This window comes from Phocoena sinus, chromosome 15 (genome assembly GCF_008692025.1).
Source record: "Phocoena sinus isolate mPhoSin1 chromosome 15, mPhoSin1.pri, whole genome shotgun sequence".
NCBI classification, from domain to species: domain Eukaryota; kingdom Metazoa; phylum Chordata; class Mammalia; order Artiodactyla; family Phocoenidae; genus Phocoena; species Phocoena sinus.
This window is the reverse complement of record NC_045777.1, coordinates 71,006,784-71,023,620: the sequence shown is the minus strand read 5'-3', so window position 1 is coordinate 71,023,620 and position 16,837 is coordinate 71,006,784. Positions and strand designations below refer to the sequence as shown.

At 50.9% G+C, this 16,837-nt stretch overlaps 1 protein-coding gene across 1 annotated transcript in view; it reads left to right on the top strand.

The window, feature by feature from the left end:
- The window catches only part of GSG1L (GSG1 like), a 219,212-nt gene that overhangs the window by 166,501 nt on the left and 35,874 nt on the right, over window positions 1-16,837 (top strand). The window contains exon 4 of the mRNA XM_032605578.1: window positions 14,627-14,738. Coding sequence (XP_032461469.1) covers window positions 14,627-14,738 — 112 coding nt within the window. The remainder of the gene's footprint in view (window positions 1-14,626; window positions 14,739-16,837) is intronic.

The following is a 16,837-nucleotide window of genomic DNA, read 5'->3' as shown; positions in this document are numbered from 1 at the left end:
GGGAGGAAAGTTCTCGAGGCTGCTTATGAAGGTCTCCGCTCACTCTGTGCTGAGGTGGAAAGAGCCAGCGGGCAGCGGGTGAGGCGTGGGCCTGAAACTTCAGCCCCAAACCCACCCCAGGTTTCTCTGTGAAGGCCAGGGTCCCTTATGGGCTAAGTGGGAGGGGAAGTGGAGGCTCACTGCATGAGACCTGAGCACAGTGACTATTCCTGCTTATAACTTGGGTTCATGTATCTAGATATTCCTGGGACAATGAGAAAGTGAGAGAGAGATAGAGAGAGAGAGAGAGAGAGCAAGCGAGGGAGAGAGAGAGAGAGAGAGAGAGCGAGAGAGAGAGAGAGAGAGAGAGAGAGAGAGAGAGAGAGAGAGAGAGAGCGCCAGACACAGAATGAGAGTCAAAGGCAGAAATAGAAGAAAGAGAGAGACAGAGACAGAGGTAGAAAGAGAAAAAAGCCAAAAGGAGGGGGTCTGCCTAGCAGCCCCTATGAACACATGCCCCAGAAGGACAGTGAGATGGGATTGTCCAGTGCGCTGGCCCTGCCTCCATTGACTCAGGGCTCCCAATGCCTTTCATAACGCGAGCATCTTGCCTCAAAGAGTGTGCTTCTGGTGTTTAAAGATTCTTATCTTTCATACCATTTGGGCCCCCAAAGTTTAGCCCATTCCTTCTTCTGGTGCCCAACCCCAGAGAGACAATCCGTTGCCAGGCAGGAGGAAAGCTGGCCTTGAACTCCAGAGGGAAAGGGTGTGCTCTCCAGGATGGCATGCCCTGGGGGATTCCCAAGCATCACACACACACACACACACACACACACACACACACCAGCCTTCAGCTAGCTTCCTTGGGTGCCACACGCCCCACTCTCACCTGACTCAGCATTTCTCAGCCCTCAGGCCCGGGCATTCTTCCTCCACGACTATAGCCACATCCATGTGCCATTATTTACTTAGCATTTTTTTCCTCTAAATCACTCGCTTTTTTTGAAATTTAAATGTATCCAGCAAGGAAGCTTCAGATCACTTTTGGAAATAAAAAGCCAATATCCCTTGCAGTAAATAGAAGGGAATTGTAAATCTGTAAAAATAAAAACATTACCATTGTAAAGACGTTTATGTAGCATTTAAAACTGTGGTCTCACCAGGGTGTGGGGGGTGGTAGGGTGATTTTGCACTGTCAGCTCCCTCCCCACCCCCGGGGCCATGTGGTAACATCTGGAGACATTTTGATTATTTATTTATTGATTTGGCTGTGCCGGGTCTTAGTTGTGGCATGCGGGCTCCTTATTTGCGGCATGAGGACTTCTTAGTTGCAGCATGCGTGTGAGATCTAGTTCCCTGAGCAGGGATCGAATCCAGGCCCCGTGCATCGGGAGCATGGAGTCTTAGCCATTGGACCACCAGGGAAGTCCCAACATCTGGAGACGTTTTGGGTGGTCACAACTAGGGGAGCCGGGAGGTGAATGCTCCTGGCACGTAATGAGTAAATAACCTGCCGTGCACAGGGCAGCTCACCCCCGCAGCTGGGGGTTATCTGGCCCCAGATGCCAGTAGTGCTGAGGCTTAGAACTCCTGATCTAAAATAAGCTTGAGCACCCCAGGGAGGTATGCCCCATACTTGGGCAGCTCTGACCTGGTTAACTGCGCCTCATCCTTCAGGCTCAGCTGGAACACCCGCCCCAGGGACGCCTTCCCTGACCCCCGGAGCAGAGGACTCCAGATGTCAGGTCCTATGGCCCCTGACCCTCCTACCTCCTAACTCTCTGACCCTTGGCAGTTGTTTTCTGCTTGTGTCCGTCTCCCCAACTAGACCTTCAAGCAGGCAGGGGCCACGTCTGTCTCATTTATCTCTTTCTCCAGCCCCTAGCACAGTGCTGGCTCATAGTAGGGGCTCCGTTGTTATGTGCAGATGGAAGGAAGGAAGCAATGAAGGAAGGAAAGAAGGAAGTTTTGGGCAAAAAACAAGATGTGGATTCTGTTCCCGGATTCCCCACTGTTGGTCAGGCACGTAACCTCTCCTTGGTGAACTTTTTTTTTCTCACTTGTGAGATGGACACCGTAAGGGGAGTCTGTCCCCGTCAGAGAAACAGCAGGTGTAAAAGTCCTTGGCAGAGGGAAAGGTTAGGGGCATCCACAGGTAGAAGGGGGATCCCTGGAGAGATTGGGGCTCATTCCCTCATTCATTTATCTACCACCATTGTCGAGAGCCCGTATTCCTCTTGTCCCAGGGTAAGTTTTAGTTACATCCCTTTCATCTCAGAGGTGTCCTGGCTTGGGCAATCAGTGATATGGTCCCTCTCACTCTCAGCCACTGTACCTAGTAGGGCAGTGGAGAGGTGAGCAGTGATTAAGCCTTGAGAGGGCCGTCTGTCCTGGCTGTCTCCTCTACCCTGTAATCTGATCCTTGCCCCCACTGCTCCGGACCCTGCGCTAAGTGCTCAGGGATCCTCGGGGACCTCCATTTAGCAGCAGGGCCGAGAGGCTGCAGGTGGGGCTGGCTGGGAGCCTCAGAGAAGGGCCACGTGGCAGACGTGTGGCCAGGAACGTCATGCCCAGGTGAAGCCAAATCTGGCCTCTGCACCCCAACACCAGATTAAATCTCAGAGACAGTTTGGGGTGAAGTAGAAAAGAATAGCTTTTATTGCTTTGTTAGGCAAAGGGGGCCACAGCGGGCTAAGGCCCTCAAAACTGTGTGTCCTGACCTGGAGGGGTAGTGAGGAGTTTTATAGTAGTGGTTCCAAGAGGGTGTGGTCAGCTCGTGGACATTCTTCCGATTGGTTGGCGGTGAGGTAACCGGGAGTCAGCTTCATCAACCTTCTGGTTGCAACCGGTCTGGGGTCTACATGCTTGTGGACAGCACACAGTTAACTTCTCCCACCTGGTGGGAGTTTCAGTATCTGCAAAACAGCTCAAAGATATTCTTATGTGTATCCCTTAAGGGGGAACCGGGACCCTGCCCCAAGGCTGCACTGTTGTTTCTTGACTGTTCCTCTCTTGTCTCTGCATCCCTTGTCTCCCCATCCGGTCCCTTCCCTAATTAGCAACTGTTTCAACCTGCCCTTCGGAACTAAGGGAAGGTCATAGAGGCTGAATGAAGCCTATTTCCTGTAATCAAGAAATGGGGGACCCAGAAAGGCTTTTGTGTACAGGAGCCCCACAGGGTTCCGCTCAGTTTCACAGGGTCAGGGCTGCTCCCCACAGAGGCAGCCCAAGTCCAAGGCTTGGGTGGAATGTCAAGACCCCGTGCCGTGGCGCATGGATTTCCGGGGTGGAGATGTGGGAGAGGGGCAGGACTGTGACTTGGGTGTGTGTATCTGTGAAGGGGGCCTCCGGCCTCTGCCTGGATGTCTGTGTGAGGTTCCCAGCGTGTTTTACTCAGTCCCACCCAAGCACGGGCTGGGGGACTTTCTCCTCTTCCTCACACCATCATCCTCTAGGCCAGAGGGCCGACCCTCCATCCTGGGGGCGCTTAGGGGCATCCAGGGCTGTCACAGTGGGGTTGTCCACGTGAAGAGTCCTACGAGAGTCGAGGGCCAGGACCCAGGCAGACAGCAATCGTTGTGAACGGGAGGTACTGGCGCTGTCTGTGAGCACGAGGTCCGACTCCCAGGATGTTCCCGGTCCACCCAGATGGGGACAGGGCCCTTTGTGGAGGCCACTTCACTCCCCTGTGTTCCCGGAAATAAAGGGGAGGCTGAGCTCCTTCGGGGGCTGCCCTGCTCACGCCTGCATCGTTGCATCCATTCTCTCCTGGGACCCGCTATCCTCTCCTCCTCCTCTTCTTCCTCCCCCCAGGCGGGCAACTTTACCTGGTCTCCAGGTGGAGGTTAGGAGGAACTGCTTGATCATATATGCTTCCAAACCTTTTCTTTGAACACCTGCATGTAGGCTTTTTTTGCGGTACACGGGCCTCTGACTGTTGCGGCCTCTCCCGTTGCGGAGCACAGGCTCCGGACGCGCAGGCTCAGCGGCCATGGCTCATGGGCCCAGCCGCTCCGCGCCATGTGGGATCTTCCTGGACCGGGGCACGAACCTGTGTTCCCTGCATCAGCAGGCAGACTCTCAACCACTGCGCCACCCGGGAAGCCCCTGCATGTAGGCTTTTGAAATCCCCAAAGCCAGGGGTTTGATTCTTGTTTTCTCAGTCCTCTGTGATAGCCGAGGCCATCGAGGTCTTATATCTAGTTACCCTAATGAAGGAGGGTATGGGGACATACCCACTAATACAAAAAAAAATCATCCACCACCAAGTTGCCCCGGGCCACCCCAAGATTCACTGGGAACTGGGGGCGTGGCCTCAGGACTCATTCTAGACGTCCCCCCCCCGCCGCCGGGTGAGGGGTCTGTCTTAGCCCGTTCATCATCTCAGGGCTGGATGGCGGCAGCCGGGTGGAGGACGAGGCTGGTGAGGGTTCAGTAAACCTTGGTCCCTCATTAAATGCCACCTCTGATTTGGGCCACTTCACTTGAAAAGGCAAATAGAGAAATGGGCAGAATCCAATCAGGAGTGGTGCTGATAACTCAGTGGGCCCAGAAGGAGACCTTTGGAGCAAGGGCAGAGTAATTGGAATGATCTAGTGCCGAGAAGACAGAGTTGAGGGCTGACTCGGCAACCGCCAAGCTCCGGGAAGGTTCTTCTCAGGGAGATGCCAACCAGCTTACTCCCCAACCCCCTTGTCCTCAGAGGGCAGAGCAAGAAGTTAGCTTCAATTGGCGCTGGAAAGATTTAGGTTACGTGTAAGGAAGAGCTTTTTAAAGCCTGAAATATGCTACCAAGAGAGGCTGAGGATTCTCTGGAGCGTATCTAAAAATAGCCTGTTCTTTAAAAATAGATCTGGGCGAGCTTTAAACAGCATCAGCTCAGCTTCTTGGGGATGGTTTTAAGTGCAGGCCTTGCGGAGGGTGGGCTGGGGTCCTCCCCAGGCCAAAGGGCAGAAGGGAGAGTCAGCCCTTAGCCCCTATCGGGGCAAACATCTGGATGGATGTGTTAGATCTGCATAGGTAAGGGATTTCTTTTTCCGTCTGCCCCCAGTTGATTGGTGTCATGAAATACCAGCCCTTAAGATCTCCAAGTTTTCTTTCTGTGGGGGGATGTTTCAGGGCTGATGTTAATTGGGTCAGTCCCACCAGCTTCTCCCAGTCCGTCCCCATTCCTGAGTCAGGGCTCTCCAGTGCCCTGAGGCTCTGCTGGGAATCCATCCATCTCAGCGGTGCCAGATGTGACTCCCTCCAGCTACCTGCTTGCCCACCTCTTAATCTCAGCACCCTTGGCCTGGCCTCGTCCTCTCACTGCAGCTGCCCCTCCCGGACCTCCCTGCTCCCACCTTCTTGCCAATCTGTCCTCCACCAGCAGGAAGAGAGGGCTTTAAAAAACGGCTGCCTGGTTCTCGCCCCGAACTTACAATTATGCAATTCCTGCCCATTGCCCTCAGGAGAAAGCCTGAACTCCCAGGATGGCTTCAGAATTTTCCATGGAGCGTCTTGTTTACCCTTCCAGCAGCCGCTCTCTCCACCCACATGCCCTACCTAATGGCCCATTAAGGCCCCACCAAACCACTTTGCCTGTGGGCTCTGCTACAGCTGCTCCACTGCCTGGTCCACCCTCCTGCTTGGATGTCACCCCCTCTAGACGCATTTCCTGACCTCCCCACCTAAACCTGGCCTAGGAGCCCAGCTAGGGTTCCCGCAGGCCCCGGGCCTCCCCCGTTGGCTGCCCTGCCACACAGTAGTCCCCAGTTTTCTGTCTCTCACCTCCCTGAGAGCACTGAAAGCCAGGTCTCTCATTCCCAGTCATATTCCCCCAGCTAGAAGGAGGCCTGGTACACAGCAGGTGCTCAATACTTGCTCAGTGACTAACTAAAAGTCAGGCTGCCCTAGCAGGGGTTTCCCTTTGCTACCTTTGTGCCTCACCTCATCTGGTTTCAGCTTCCTCCAAGTCCCCACAGGCCCCTCTGTCTTACGTCCCTGACATGACATGCATGGGATGTTGGCAAATCCAGGCCAGTGCCCACATACACGGAATGTTTGTTTAGACATGAACGCTCCCCGAGTGTTTTAATGATAAACTCTATTATAAATTAATTCATCAGCTGATTCCTCTGCCATCTCAATTAAATGGACCATGCCACTAACATAATACATACAAACCCTGCAAAAGAGAAGTGGGGCTGCAGGCAAGAGGAGTTCTGGAACTCACTTGGGCATCATTGCTCTGTATCTCTATCTTGCGGGGAGGCATCATGGCTTGGCCCTCCTGTGTGTCCTCCAGACCCAGGAGGCACCACTCTGCATGGCCAGGCTGACTCCTCTCCCCTCACCCGAATCCCTTGACCATGCTGCCCAGTCTCACTTTCAATTCCTGAGCTCAGGCCTCACACGAGGCAGCACTGCCCCGCCGGCCACACGCACTGCCACGGTTTTTCTGTGCTTTCCCACGCTCTGAAAGGACCAGTTCACACCATCTCCTGGTTCCTCAAAACTCCTACATCCGCCGTCTCGCTCTCGGCTGGTGGCCTGGCCTCATCGGGGCGAGGGAGGGGCAAAGCTGCCCCAGTACTGGGATCTTCACTCGCACGCCCTGCTTCCCGTTCCCTTGGGCCAAGCATCCCTGCTCTCATCGTCTTCCAGAAGCTTCTCTCTCCCTTGCTTCTACGGTTGCTGTCTGGCTCCTCCACACCCTCAGGCTCCCCCTGTCTACTCGAGCACTCTGGGTAAATGCAGGAGCATCCTCTATCTCCCCGCTTCAGGATCCCTCCCTGAACCCCAGGCCTGCTCCCGCTGTCACCCCATTTCTCTGCTTCTCCATGCAGCGAGTTTGGACGTCTTCTCTCTAACCGTTTGGCTATCTTCTGTCCTCTGCTCAGCGTATTCCATGGAGCCTCTGTCCCCCATGGCCTCCATGTGGGCAAATCCAGCAGTCACATCCCTGTCTTCATCTCTGATCTAACAAACCACTTCCTCCCCCTCGATATGCATCCTTCTCCTGGCCCCGGCAATGCCGCACGCTGGTTTTCCTCCTGCTGCCTGGGCCTCTGGTTCTCACCCTCCTCTGCTGGCTCCGCCTGTTCTGCTCAGCACTGGACGTTGGCTCCATCCCGGCCCTTCTCTTCTCTCCCTACAGGCCTCCTCTAGGCCCATGTCCGTACGCATTTAAATCTCCAGCTCTGACTACCCCCTGGGCCCCAAACTTGTGCACCCAAGTGCTGCTGTGTTGTCTCAACTTGGGTATAAAGTAGGCATTTCAAATTAATGTAGCGCAAATGGGGTTTGACCCACCCAGACAACTTCCTCCGTCTTCATCTTCACGAGCAGCACCATCGTCTGCCCAATAGCCCAAACGCGGACCCCAAGGTCATCCCAATCTCTGGATAGTCCTGGTCCCTCACACCCAGCCCATCAGCAGGTCCTGTGGACTCCACCTTCGAAACCTGCCCCAGAGCTGGCAACAACTTTCGACCAAGCAGCAGCAGCTCGGCCTGGGCGCCCTTCGTTACCCCAACTTCCATCGTCTGCCTTCGCACGGTAATCAGAATGATCTGAAAACATAAATGAGGCCCCTGCTTCGGCCCTCTACTATGGCTGCCCATAGTACCTAGAAGAAAGCCAGATTCCTCACTGTGACCTACAAGGTCCTGGATGACCTGGTCCTCACCTGCCTTCCTGACCCATCTCTACCCCGCCCCTTTCCCACTCTGCCGAACCTTCTCTCCCCTTGCCCCTAAGGTCAGGCTCTGGTTGCCTTCAAGCCTTTGCCCCAGCCGGTCACTCCCTCTGTCTGGAATGCTCTTTCCCAGACCTGTCTGTGGCTGTCTCCAGTTCCCCATTCAAACCTCTGTTTAAGTGTCACCTCCTCTGAGAGGCCCTCCATGACCTCCATGACCACCCACTCTGAAGTGAGCCCCAGGCATTTGCCCTATTTTATTTTCATCGCCACACTTTTCACTGCCTTTCTTGTTAATCAATGTGCTCATTGTCTGGATCTGTCCACTAGAACCTGAGACTTCTGAGAGCAGACCCCTCCCCCGCCCCCAGGAACAGTGCCTGGCACGTGAAAAGCAGCGATAAATACTCATGAATGAATGAATGATTAATAAACAAATGATGAGTTTGATGTTTGTTCCTGTACGGAGACAATTTGCTCTCCAGAGTTTTCAGATTTAGCTCTGTCCTAGCTTATTCCCGTATCGCAGACCCTGGACCTTTACACCAGGCAGTGCAGCTCTCCCAAGCGCCTTGCAATCAGCACTGAATGGAACGAACCATCTATTCATTTAACAAACTCGTATGGAACACTTACTGTGCCAGACCCTGGGCTCGGTGCTAGGGATTCAGTGGAGAGAAAACAGACCTGGTCCCTGGACTAATGTACGGTCAAGTAGGCCTACGTAGTGAGTCTCAAACATACATTCATTCATTCATTCATGAAACACTCACGTAGGGCTTATTATCTGCCAAGCAGTATTCTAAGTGCTTTACAGTATAAACCACTTAATCCTCATATCAATCTGTGAGGTAGACATTATTATTATCCCCGTATTACAGTTGAGGAAACTGAGGCACAGACGGGCAAGGTAATCTACCCAAGGTCACATAGCTTGTAAGAGACAGAGCTGGCAACCAGACCCTCCCTTTCCCTTTGTTTCACCCCTGCTTTACTGTGGGCTCACCTTTTGACTCTCCTGACTCCGGCTCTTAATTCTGGCCCTGACACCAGCCCCTCCGGCCTTGACAACAGATTTCGGCTTCCTCAGTCTGACCAGCGGAGGGCAGGCCTGGGAGTCATGGCAGCTCTTTTTGCCTTGGGTTCTGGGTGGCCTCACACCCAGCCCAGCTCTGAGCCCTCAGCCAGCATACCGCACCTGTCAGTGCTCTCCAAGGTCCCGAAGGGGCAGGGAGGAGCCATGCCTGCCTCACCACAGGCGCTGAGAAGCCCATTTCTGGTGTCAGGAGTTGGGAGATTCCAGAAACCACAGGATGAGAGCTTTACAGCTGTGAGTTTCGTGGTGTGAGTCCATGACAGGAAGCAGCAGAAGCAGCAGAGAAAGCTGCCCTCGTTTAGTTGCCACTGATTTAGGAGGTGCCATAACTCAGCAGAAAGTCACTTTTTAATTCAGAATGAGCTGGAAACAATTCCTTCTGCCGAGGACTGTTACAGCAGATGCTCCTGGTGGGGGACCTCACTTTACAGAACAAACGCTTCCAGAAACTTGATTGAGAGCTCTATTTTTTTTAAAGCAGAATCGTTAGAATGCAATCAGAAAATCTCACCAGCCGATCTTTGAGTGATTTGGAATTTTCATTTATTGAATTGTCTTAAAGCATGGCCTTTCATATTTGGGAATAAATGGGATTCAATTGAGAAATCAATGCATTTCTAAACTAACAATTTGGAAAATTAATTATTCTGCCAACAGGCTGGGTCCAGCTTCTGGGTCTGGTTGGTAGTTTTTGTATTAAAATACTCTTCTGTCCCCGCTGTCCTAGTACATGGAGTAGTTGTTCTCATGAATGTTTTCCTTCTTTAGTGGATGTTCTCTGGAATTACCTATGTCTACTGTTATCCCCACTTTATAGATGAGAGAACCAAGGCACTGACAGGTCAGATAACTTGGATAGCATCTGGACAGACATGGTGAGGAAGAAGCTGACCGTTACAACAGCTGAGGGTTTGGAGAGCAAGTCCAGCCTTCAGAAAGGGAACTGGGCAGTGGGTGGGGTTGGGGTGGGGCTAAAGAAGGGGTCCTGCCCCACAGAGGGAGCAAGGTTTTGGGTAGGGTAGCACTTCTAGAGGGAATGAGCAATGGGCTGAAAGGAAGAGAGACCTGTCCTTCCAGCTAACAGACTCCACCATAAGTTACAATGATTAAAAAAACAGGGGGCGGGAATTCCCTGACGGTCCAGTGGTTAGGACTCTGAGCTTCCACTGCTGGGGGCCTGGGTTCAATCCCTGGTCAGGGAACTAGGACCCACAAACCATGTGGCACAGCAAAACAAAAAAATAGTGTGGCATTGTCACAGGAACAGAGAGAGATCCATGGCACAGAATGAGAGTTAGGAATAGATTCGTGTAATGTGAGGCTTGGAATGTGGTATAAAAGTGATATCAGAAATCATTGGGGAAAGAACAGACCCTTCTATAAGTGTTCAGAGCAATTAATGACTCATTAAAAAAATTAAGTTAGATTCTTACTTGACACCATTCACCAAGATAAATTCCAGATGAATTAACATAAATATCTATAAGTATGTTAGAAAAAATATAGAATAATGTGTTGATGGTGTTGGTTTTCTTAAAGTAGACACAGGAAGCAAAAGACTAAAAAAAAAAAAGCAAAAGACTGCTAAATTTGTATTAAATATCAAAATGTATGACAAAAGCAGTTTTGTTCATAATTGCTAAAACTTGGAAGCAACCAAGATGTCCTTCAATACGTGATGCATCCATATGGTGGAATGTTATTTAGCAATAAAAGGAAAAGAACAGGGCTTCCCTGGTGGCGCAGTGGTTGAGAGTCCGCCTGCCATTGCAGGGGACACGGGTTCGTGCCCCAGTCTGGGAAGATCCCACATGCTGCGGAGCGGCTGGGCCCGTGAGCCATGGCCGCTGAGCCTGCATGCCCGGAGCCTGTGCTCCATGACGGGAGAGGCCACAGCAGTGAGAGGCCCGCGTACCGCAAAAAAAAAAAAAAAAAAAAAGGTAAAGAACAAACACAAGCCATGAAAAGATAGGGGAGAACCCTTAAATCCATATTGCTGAGAGAAACCAATCTGAAAAGGCTACATACTGTGTGATTCCAACTATATGACATTCTGAAAGCACCCCAACTATGGAGACAGTAAAAACTCTGTGGTTACCAGGGGTTCAGAAGGAGTGGAGAAGGAGGGATGAACAAGTGGAGCACAGGGGGTTTTAGGGCCATAACTATTGGACACAGTAATGATGGATACATGTCACTATGCATTTGTCAAAATCCATAGACTGTACAACACAGACAGTGAACCCTAATGTAAACTATGGATTTCATTAATAATAATATATCACTATTGGCTCATCAACTGTAACAAATATACACTCTGTTGAAAGATGTTAATCACGGGAGAAACTGTGAAGGCAGAGAGGGGGCATTCAGGAACTCTGGAACTCTCTGTATTTTCCGCTTAATTTTCTGTAAACCTAAAACTGCTCTAAAAAATAAAATCTGGGACTTCCCTGTTGGTCCAGCAGTTAAGAATCCGCCTTTCAATGCAGGGGACGTGGGTTCGATCCCTGGTCAGGGAACTAAGATCCCACATGTCGCGGGGCTACTGAGCCCGCGTGCCACAACTACAGAGCTCGCACGGCACAACGAAGAGCCCTCATGCCACAAGAAAGGCCTGATGAAGCCAAATAAAAAAATAAAATAAAATAAAAAATAAAATAAAATCTATTAGTGAAAAAAAAGTGCTTTTCCCCGTGTGCTGTACAGGGGGAAAGACAAGCAGTAAGCTATTTGGAGTCTATACAGTAGACAGGTTTAGTATCCAGAATACATAAAGAATTTCTATCAGTTGATAAGGAGAAAGATTTTTAATAAAAGGAACTTGACAAAGGATACAGACAAGCACAGTCATAGAAGAAGAAATAACAATGGTTAATAAATAACATGAAAAATGCCCGAGCTCACTAGTAATGAGGGAAATTATAAAACTTAAAACAATGTTGAGGTGTCATTTTTTACCATGCAATGGGCAAAATTGTTCATGTTTTATAACATCAAGTATCGGTGAGGATTTGGGTGAGGACTCTCACTAAGCTGGTGGAAGTACGACCAGGTACCTCTGCTCAGGAGAGCAGTTCGCTGACGCTGATTAAAATTTAAAATGCACACGCTTTACGACCTGGCAATTCCTCTTGTTCACGCTGGAGACATACTTGCTTGTCCGCACAGAGAGACTTGTAGAAACGTGTTCATTGCAGCATTGCTTAGAGAGCAAAAAGCTGGAAATGACTTAAATACCATCAACTGATTGGATAAATAAAACATGGTGTGTCATTATCAGGGCATCTTATGCATCAGTTCCAAAGAATAAGGTACGTCTGTTATGTACCTCTTGGAAGTTGACCGGGAATTGTGTCAAGTAAAGATAAATAAGATACCCACGTGGCTCAGCCCTTGTCTCCTTCTAACAAACTTAGCCAAGGCAGAGGGGACCCTAGAGGCTTCTTGCATACCTGCTGGGGTATGACTGAGGATGGGGTCTAAGCCTGGCAGAGACAGCTGGGGAAGGCTGAGCCTTTAGGGGGTCTCTGGGGGCCTCAGCACCTGTCACCGTCACCCTCTCCCTGGATTTCCTGACTCAGGCGCTCCCCGCCAGCCCTGGAGAGCAGCTGTCGTCTGAGGCCAGAGGTCCCTGAGGGGCTGGCCCTGGCCCAGAGATACAGGCAACCAGCTCTGAGTCCTCTGTCTCCGTGGGGCCTGGGGTTAGGTGGCTGCAAGGAGACAGGTGTGCTGGATCCTGCTGGCTCAGCTCCCGAGACCCGACTGTGCACACCTCTTGTCTACTCCGCTTTCAGTGACATTACACGGGTAGCTTGAAATTGGCCATGGTGGGATTATTCACACCATGGAAATTGGCAAACGCTACAAAATCATAGCTTTTTTTCTCTCTCTCTCTCTCTCCCTCTTTGGGGAACCTGGTGTTAAACATTTACCTTCACACCATGACAACACAGGGTGTCCCCCTTTGCCCTCACACCTGCCCGCAAGGCTGGGTTTCAGGACTCGGTACCTCACTGCCTCTTTACTTCTGTCTTTCCTTATCTCTACCCCTTCTCTCCTTCTCTCCATCTCTTCTCTCGTCTCCACAGGGGAAAGGGTGACTGGGGCAACAAGGGGAGGACAGATGCATTCTAGGCAGCGTGGGAAGAGCCTTGGCTTTAAGGGCATTTGGATCTGGGCCCCCGTCACAACTAAGCCATCTACTCCCTTTGTGACCTGGGACAGACTTGACCACTCTGAACTTCTGTTTTCTCACCTGTAAAATGGGAATAATCATATTCAGGGCTACTATATGCAGCCTTGGAGGTGTGGTTCTGCTTCAACTCCAGGGAGTGATGTGCACATAGACTGTGATGTGAATGGAGCCGTATGGAGATGTGCAGTGGGCAGCCTGAACAGCGGTACATGGCCCACATCATCATACTTACTTCAGAGGGTTGTCATGAAGATTAAAAGATAATACTGTAATGGAGGTGAACGAGTCTGACAGAGTGCCTGGCACACAGTAGGTGCACATGCATTGCTGGTTTCCTTCCTTCCTCTTGTCGTCTATCTCTTCCCTCCTCATCAATACCGTATCACTCCATGTGAAAATGAGGTCCACGCCAGTTAGCCCACAAAGGCTCCAGATGCCATAGTCCACACGAGCAATGTCCCCAGGTTCATAATAATCCTGGTAACTATAACAATTGCATGCCCTCTAGGCAGCAGACATGGAGGCTGCCTTGCTTCATTTCAGCCACTTTTCACCTTGTCATAATCCTCATCTTACGGTTGAAAGACCTGGAGCTCAGAAGAGTGAGGTGCCTCGCCCAGGGCCACACAGTGGAAACGTGGTGAAAAAGGATTCCCACTCAGATCCCTTGGAATCTCAGAGTTCTCCCAGCCAGTGGGTTTCAAGATTTTTGACATGAGCATGGAAAAACATTTCATATTACAATCACTATACACACGCACGTACGTGTGTGCATGGACACGCACATGTATAGAACTGAAAAGTTTCACAAGACAATACTTACTTCTGCTACATTTGATGGTATCAGATTTCTATTCCATTCCACTCTTGTTTGTTTATTTTTTTAAATTAATTTTTAAATTTATTTTTGGCCGTGTTGGGTCTTCGCTGCTGCGCGCAGGTTTCTCTAGTTGCGGGCTTCTCATTGCGGTGGCTTCTCTTGTTGCAGAGCACAGGCTCTAGGCACGTGGAGCATGGCATGTGGGATCTTCCCGGACCAGGGCTCAAACCCGGTGTCCCCTGCATTGGCAGGCAGATTCTTAACCACTGCGCCACCAGGGAAGTCCGTATTTGTTTGTTTTAAATGCTGGTTGCAATCCACGAAGTTGACTTCACAATCCGCTAGTCTAGTGAGTCAAGACCTGCAGTTTGATCAACATTCTCTAAACAACTTCTCCCAAATGGCCTTCTAACACAGGTATCAGCAAACTCTGGCCCACAGGCTAAATGCAGCCCAACGCCTGCTTTTGTAAATAAAGTTTGATTGGTACACGGCCATGCTCATCCCTTTATGTACTGTCTGTGGCTCCTTTGTGCCCCCACAGTAGAGCTGAAACCCAGAAAGCCTAAAATATTTACTTATCTGGTCCCTAACAGAAAAACTTTGCCCATCCAGAAGCAGATCTGACTCTGTGTCTCCCTTGTTTGCATTTCTCCAGGGTCTCCCTTTGCCCTCGGGCTCAACTCAGACTCCTTGGCAGGCTTAGAAAACCACTGCCCTCTGGTCTTCCGTGTTCCAGTCCTGCTGCCTGTCCTTCCCTGGGGGTCCATGCTCTCCCCAGCACTAACAGGCCCCTGGTGGGTAGACAAAGCCCCACCTTGCTTCCTGACACCTTGTCCTGCTCCCCCCTCACAGGCCTCCTGGGAATGGTAGCCCACATGATGTACACGCAGGTGTTCCAGGTCACCGTGAGCCTCGGCCCTGAAGACTGGAGGCCCCATTCCTGGGACTACGGGTGGTCCTTCTGGTAAGTGGCTTTTGACTTTCAGACACCAGAACCCCGAGGCATGCTGGAACTTCAGTAGCTCAACCCAATTGGGAAACAGAGGAAGGTGGGGCGTCGGGGGGAGGCCCAGAGTCCAAAGATGCTTTGAGATCCTAGAGCTGAGGTTGACAAACTATGGCCTCTGGGCCAAATCCAGCCCATCACCTGTTTTTATGTAGCCCTCAACCTAAGGATGGTTTTTACATTTTTAAAGGCTTGAACAGATAAATCGAAAGAAGAAAAATATTTGGGGACATGCGAAAATTATGGGAAATTCAGATTTCAGTGTCCATAAGGTTTTCTCGGGAAATTCAGATTTCAGTGTCTGTAAAGTTTTCTCGGGATATAGCCAGGCTTATTGTTTACATATTGTCTACAGCTGCTTTCACGCTACAATGGCAGAGCTGAGTGGTTGTGACAGAGACTGAATGGCCCACTAAGCCTAAAATATTTACCATCTGGCCCTTTACAGATAAAGTTGGCCAGCCTCTGCCTTAGAGACTGCTCTGCAAGGTGGGATGGAAGCTGTTGAGAGCCTAGTGAAGGGTTCTGACTGTAGGGACCAGCACCTCAGAGCACGGTGTGCAAGAGAAAGGCAGAATCCGTCAAGATTCTTTGGCTTGTGAGTGATAGAGTCCCAAGCTTAAGTAAACAGGAGGTGTGTATTAGTTCATGGAACTGAAAAACCCAGTTGGCTCAGCTGGGGGTGGGGGCATGGATTGTAACAGAAAAACCCACCCACCTCAGTCCAATCAATAAGGAAATACCTTGGTTCCTGTAAATGGAAAGTGCAGCTTGGCATGGACTTCAGGGAACGTTTGATCCAGAGTTTCTGATGTCATCAGGGCTGAGTTTTCTTCCTCTGTGGTCACCTGAGCATTGCCCACTCCCTATGTTACCTCTGTCCCTGGGTGGGCTTCCCTCCTAGTGGTGAGAAAGCTTCTTTGAAGCTGGTGCTTCTTCCTTCACATACAGTGGGGGAAAGAGCTCCTTCTCTAACATTCACTAAAGTCGCAAGCCTCCCTCTGATAAGCCCAACTTAAGTCATTTTCTCTCTTCTGAATTGTCACCATGGCTGGGGGAGTGTCGTGAGCACATTGGCTCGGCTGGACCATTCCTCTGGAACGAGGAATGAGTCCAAAACTCTCACATGCTAGGTGGGTGGAATGGATGCTGGGTGGGCTACCACAATGTCTGCTTCAGGCACAGCTGGATCCAGGTGGTCAGGTGACTGATCAGGAGCTCAGTCATTCTCTCCCCACTTCTGACTCCATTCTCTTTGTGGCGGCTTTATTCATAAGCAGCTTTTCCCCAGGTGGGAGCAAATGTGGTCACCAAGCCCAGTTCTAGGCTTACATGTTACAAATGTAGCGATACCAGCAGAGAGTTGGGGCCTCTTTCCAATATCGCCAGACAAAATCTTGTTTTTGACTTTCACTGAGTTAGCTTAAGTCATGTGACCATACTGCAACCAATGATTTAGACCCTGAGGAGACTCAGCTGCTCTGTCTGGCCTAAGTCATGTGGTGCAGAGGGTGGGGTTGCCCCATCCAAACTCTTGGACAGGAAGATGGAGGAGAGGTCCTCTAATGGAAAACTGGGGGTGGGGCAAGGGCGGAGCGAGGTGTTCTCAAAAGGAGGAATGTGCACTGGCAAAGACAGTGACCACAGTTGTCTGTTACGCAGGGCATCCAGGTCCGGTTCTGGTGCCTAGGGGCATTTATCCACTCAGTCATTTAACACATATTAACCGGGTGAGCACTTATTTGGGGGCAGCTGGTGCTGGGGCTCCTAGGTGCTGGGGGTACAGCAGTGGCTGAGACAGTGTGGTAACAGGGGATTAAGACAATGGACAAGCAGTACTCTGAACCCATGCTATGATGTGGGTGGTTGGCTCGGGGTTGGGGGAGTCACAGACAGCCACGGAAGCACAGAGAAAGGGTCACTGACCCAGCTTCCCCTGGGGAGGGTCCTCGGGGGAGAATTTGGTCAGGCAAGCTGGTGGAGGAGGGAATAAGATAACGTGTTGGACAGGGAAATGGCAGGTGCAAAGACTTGCCAGTGAGAGGGCATCCTGGGGG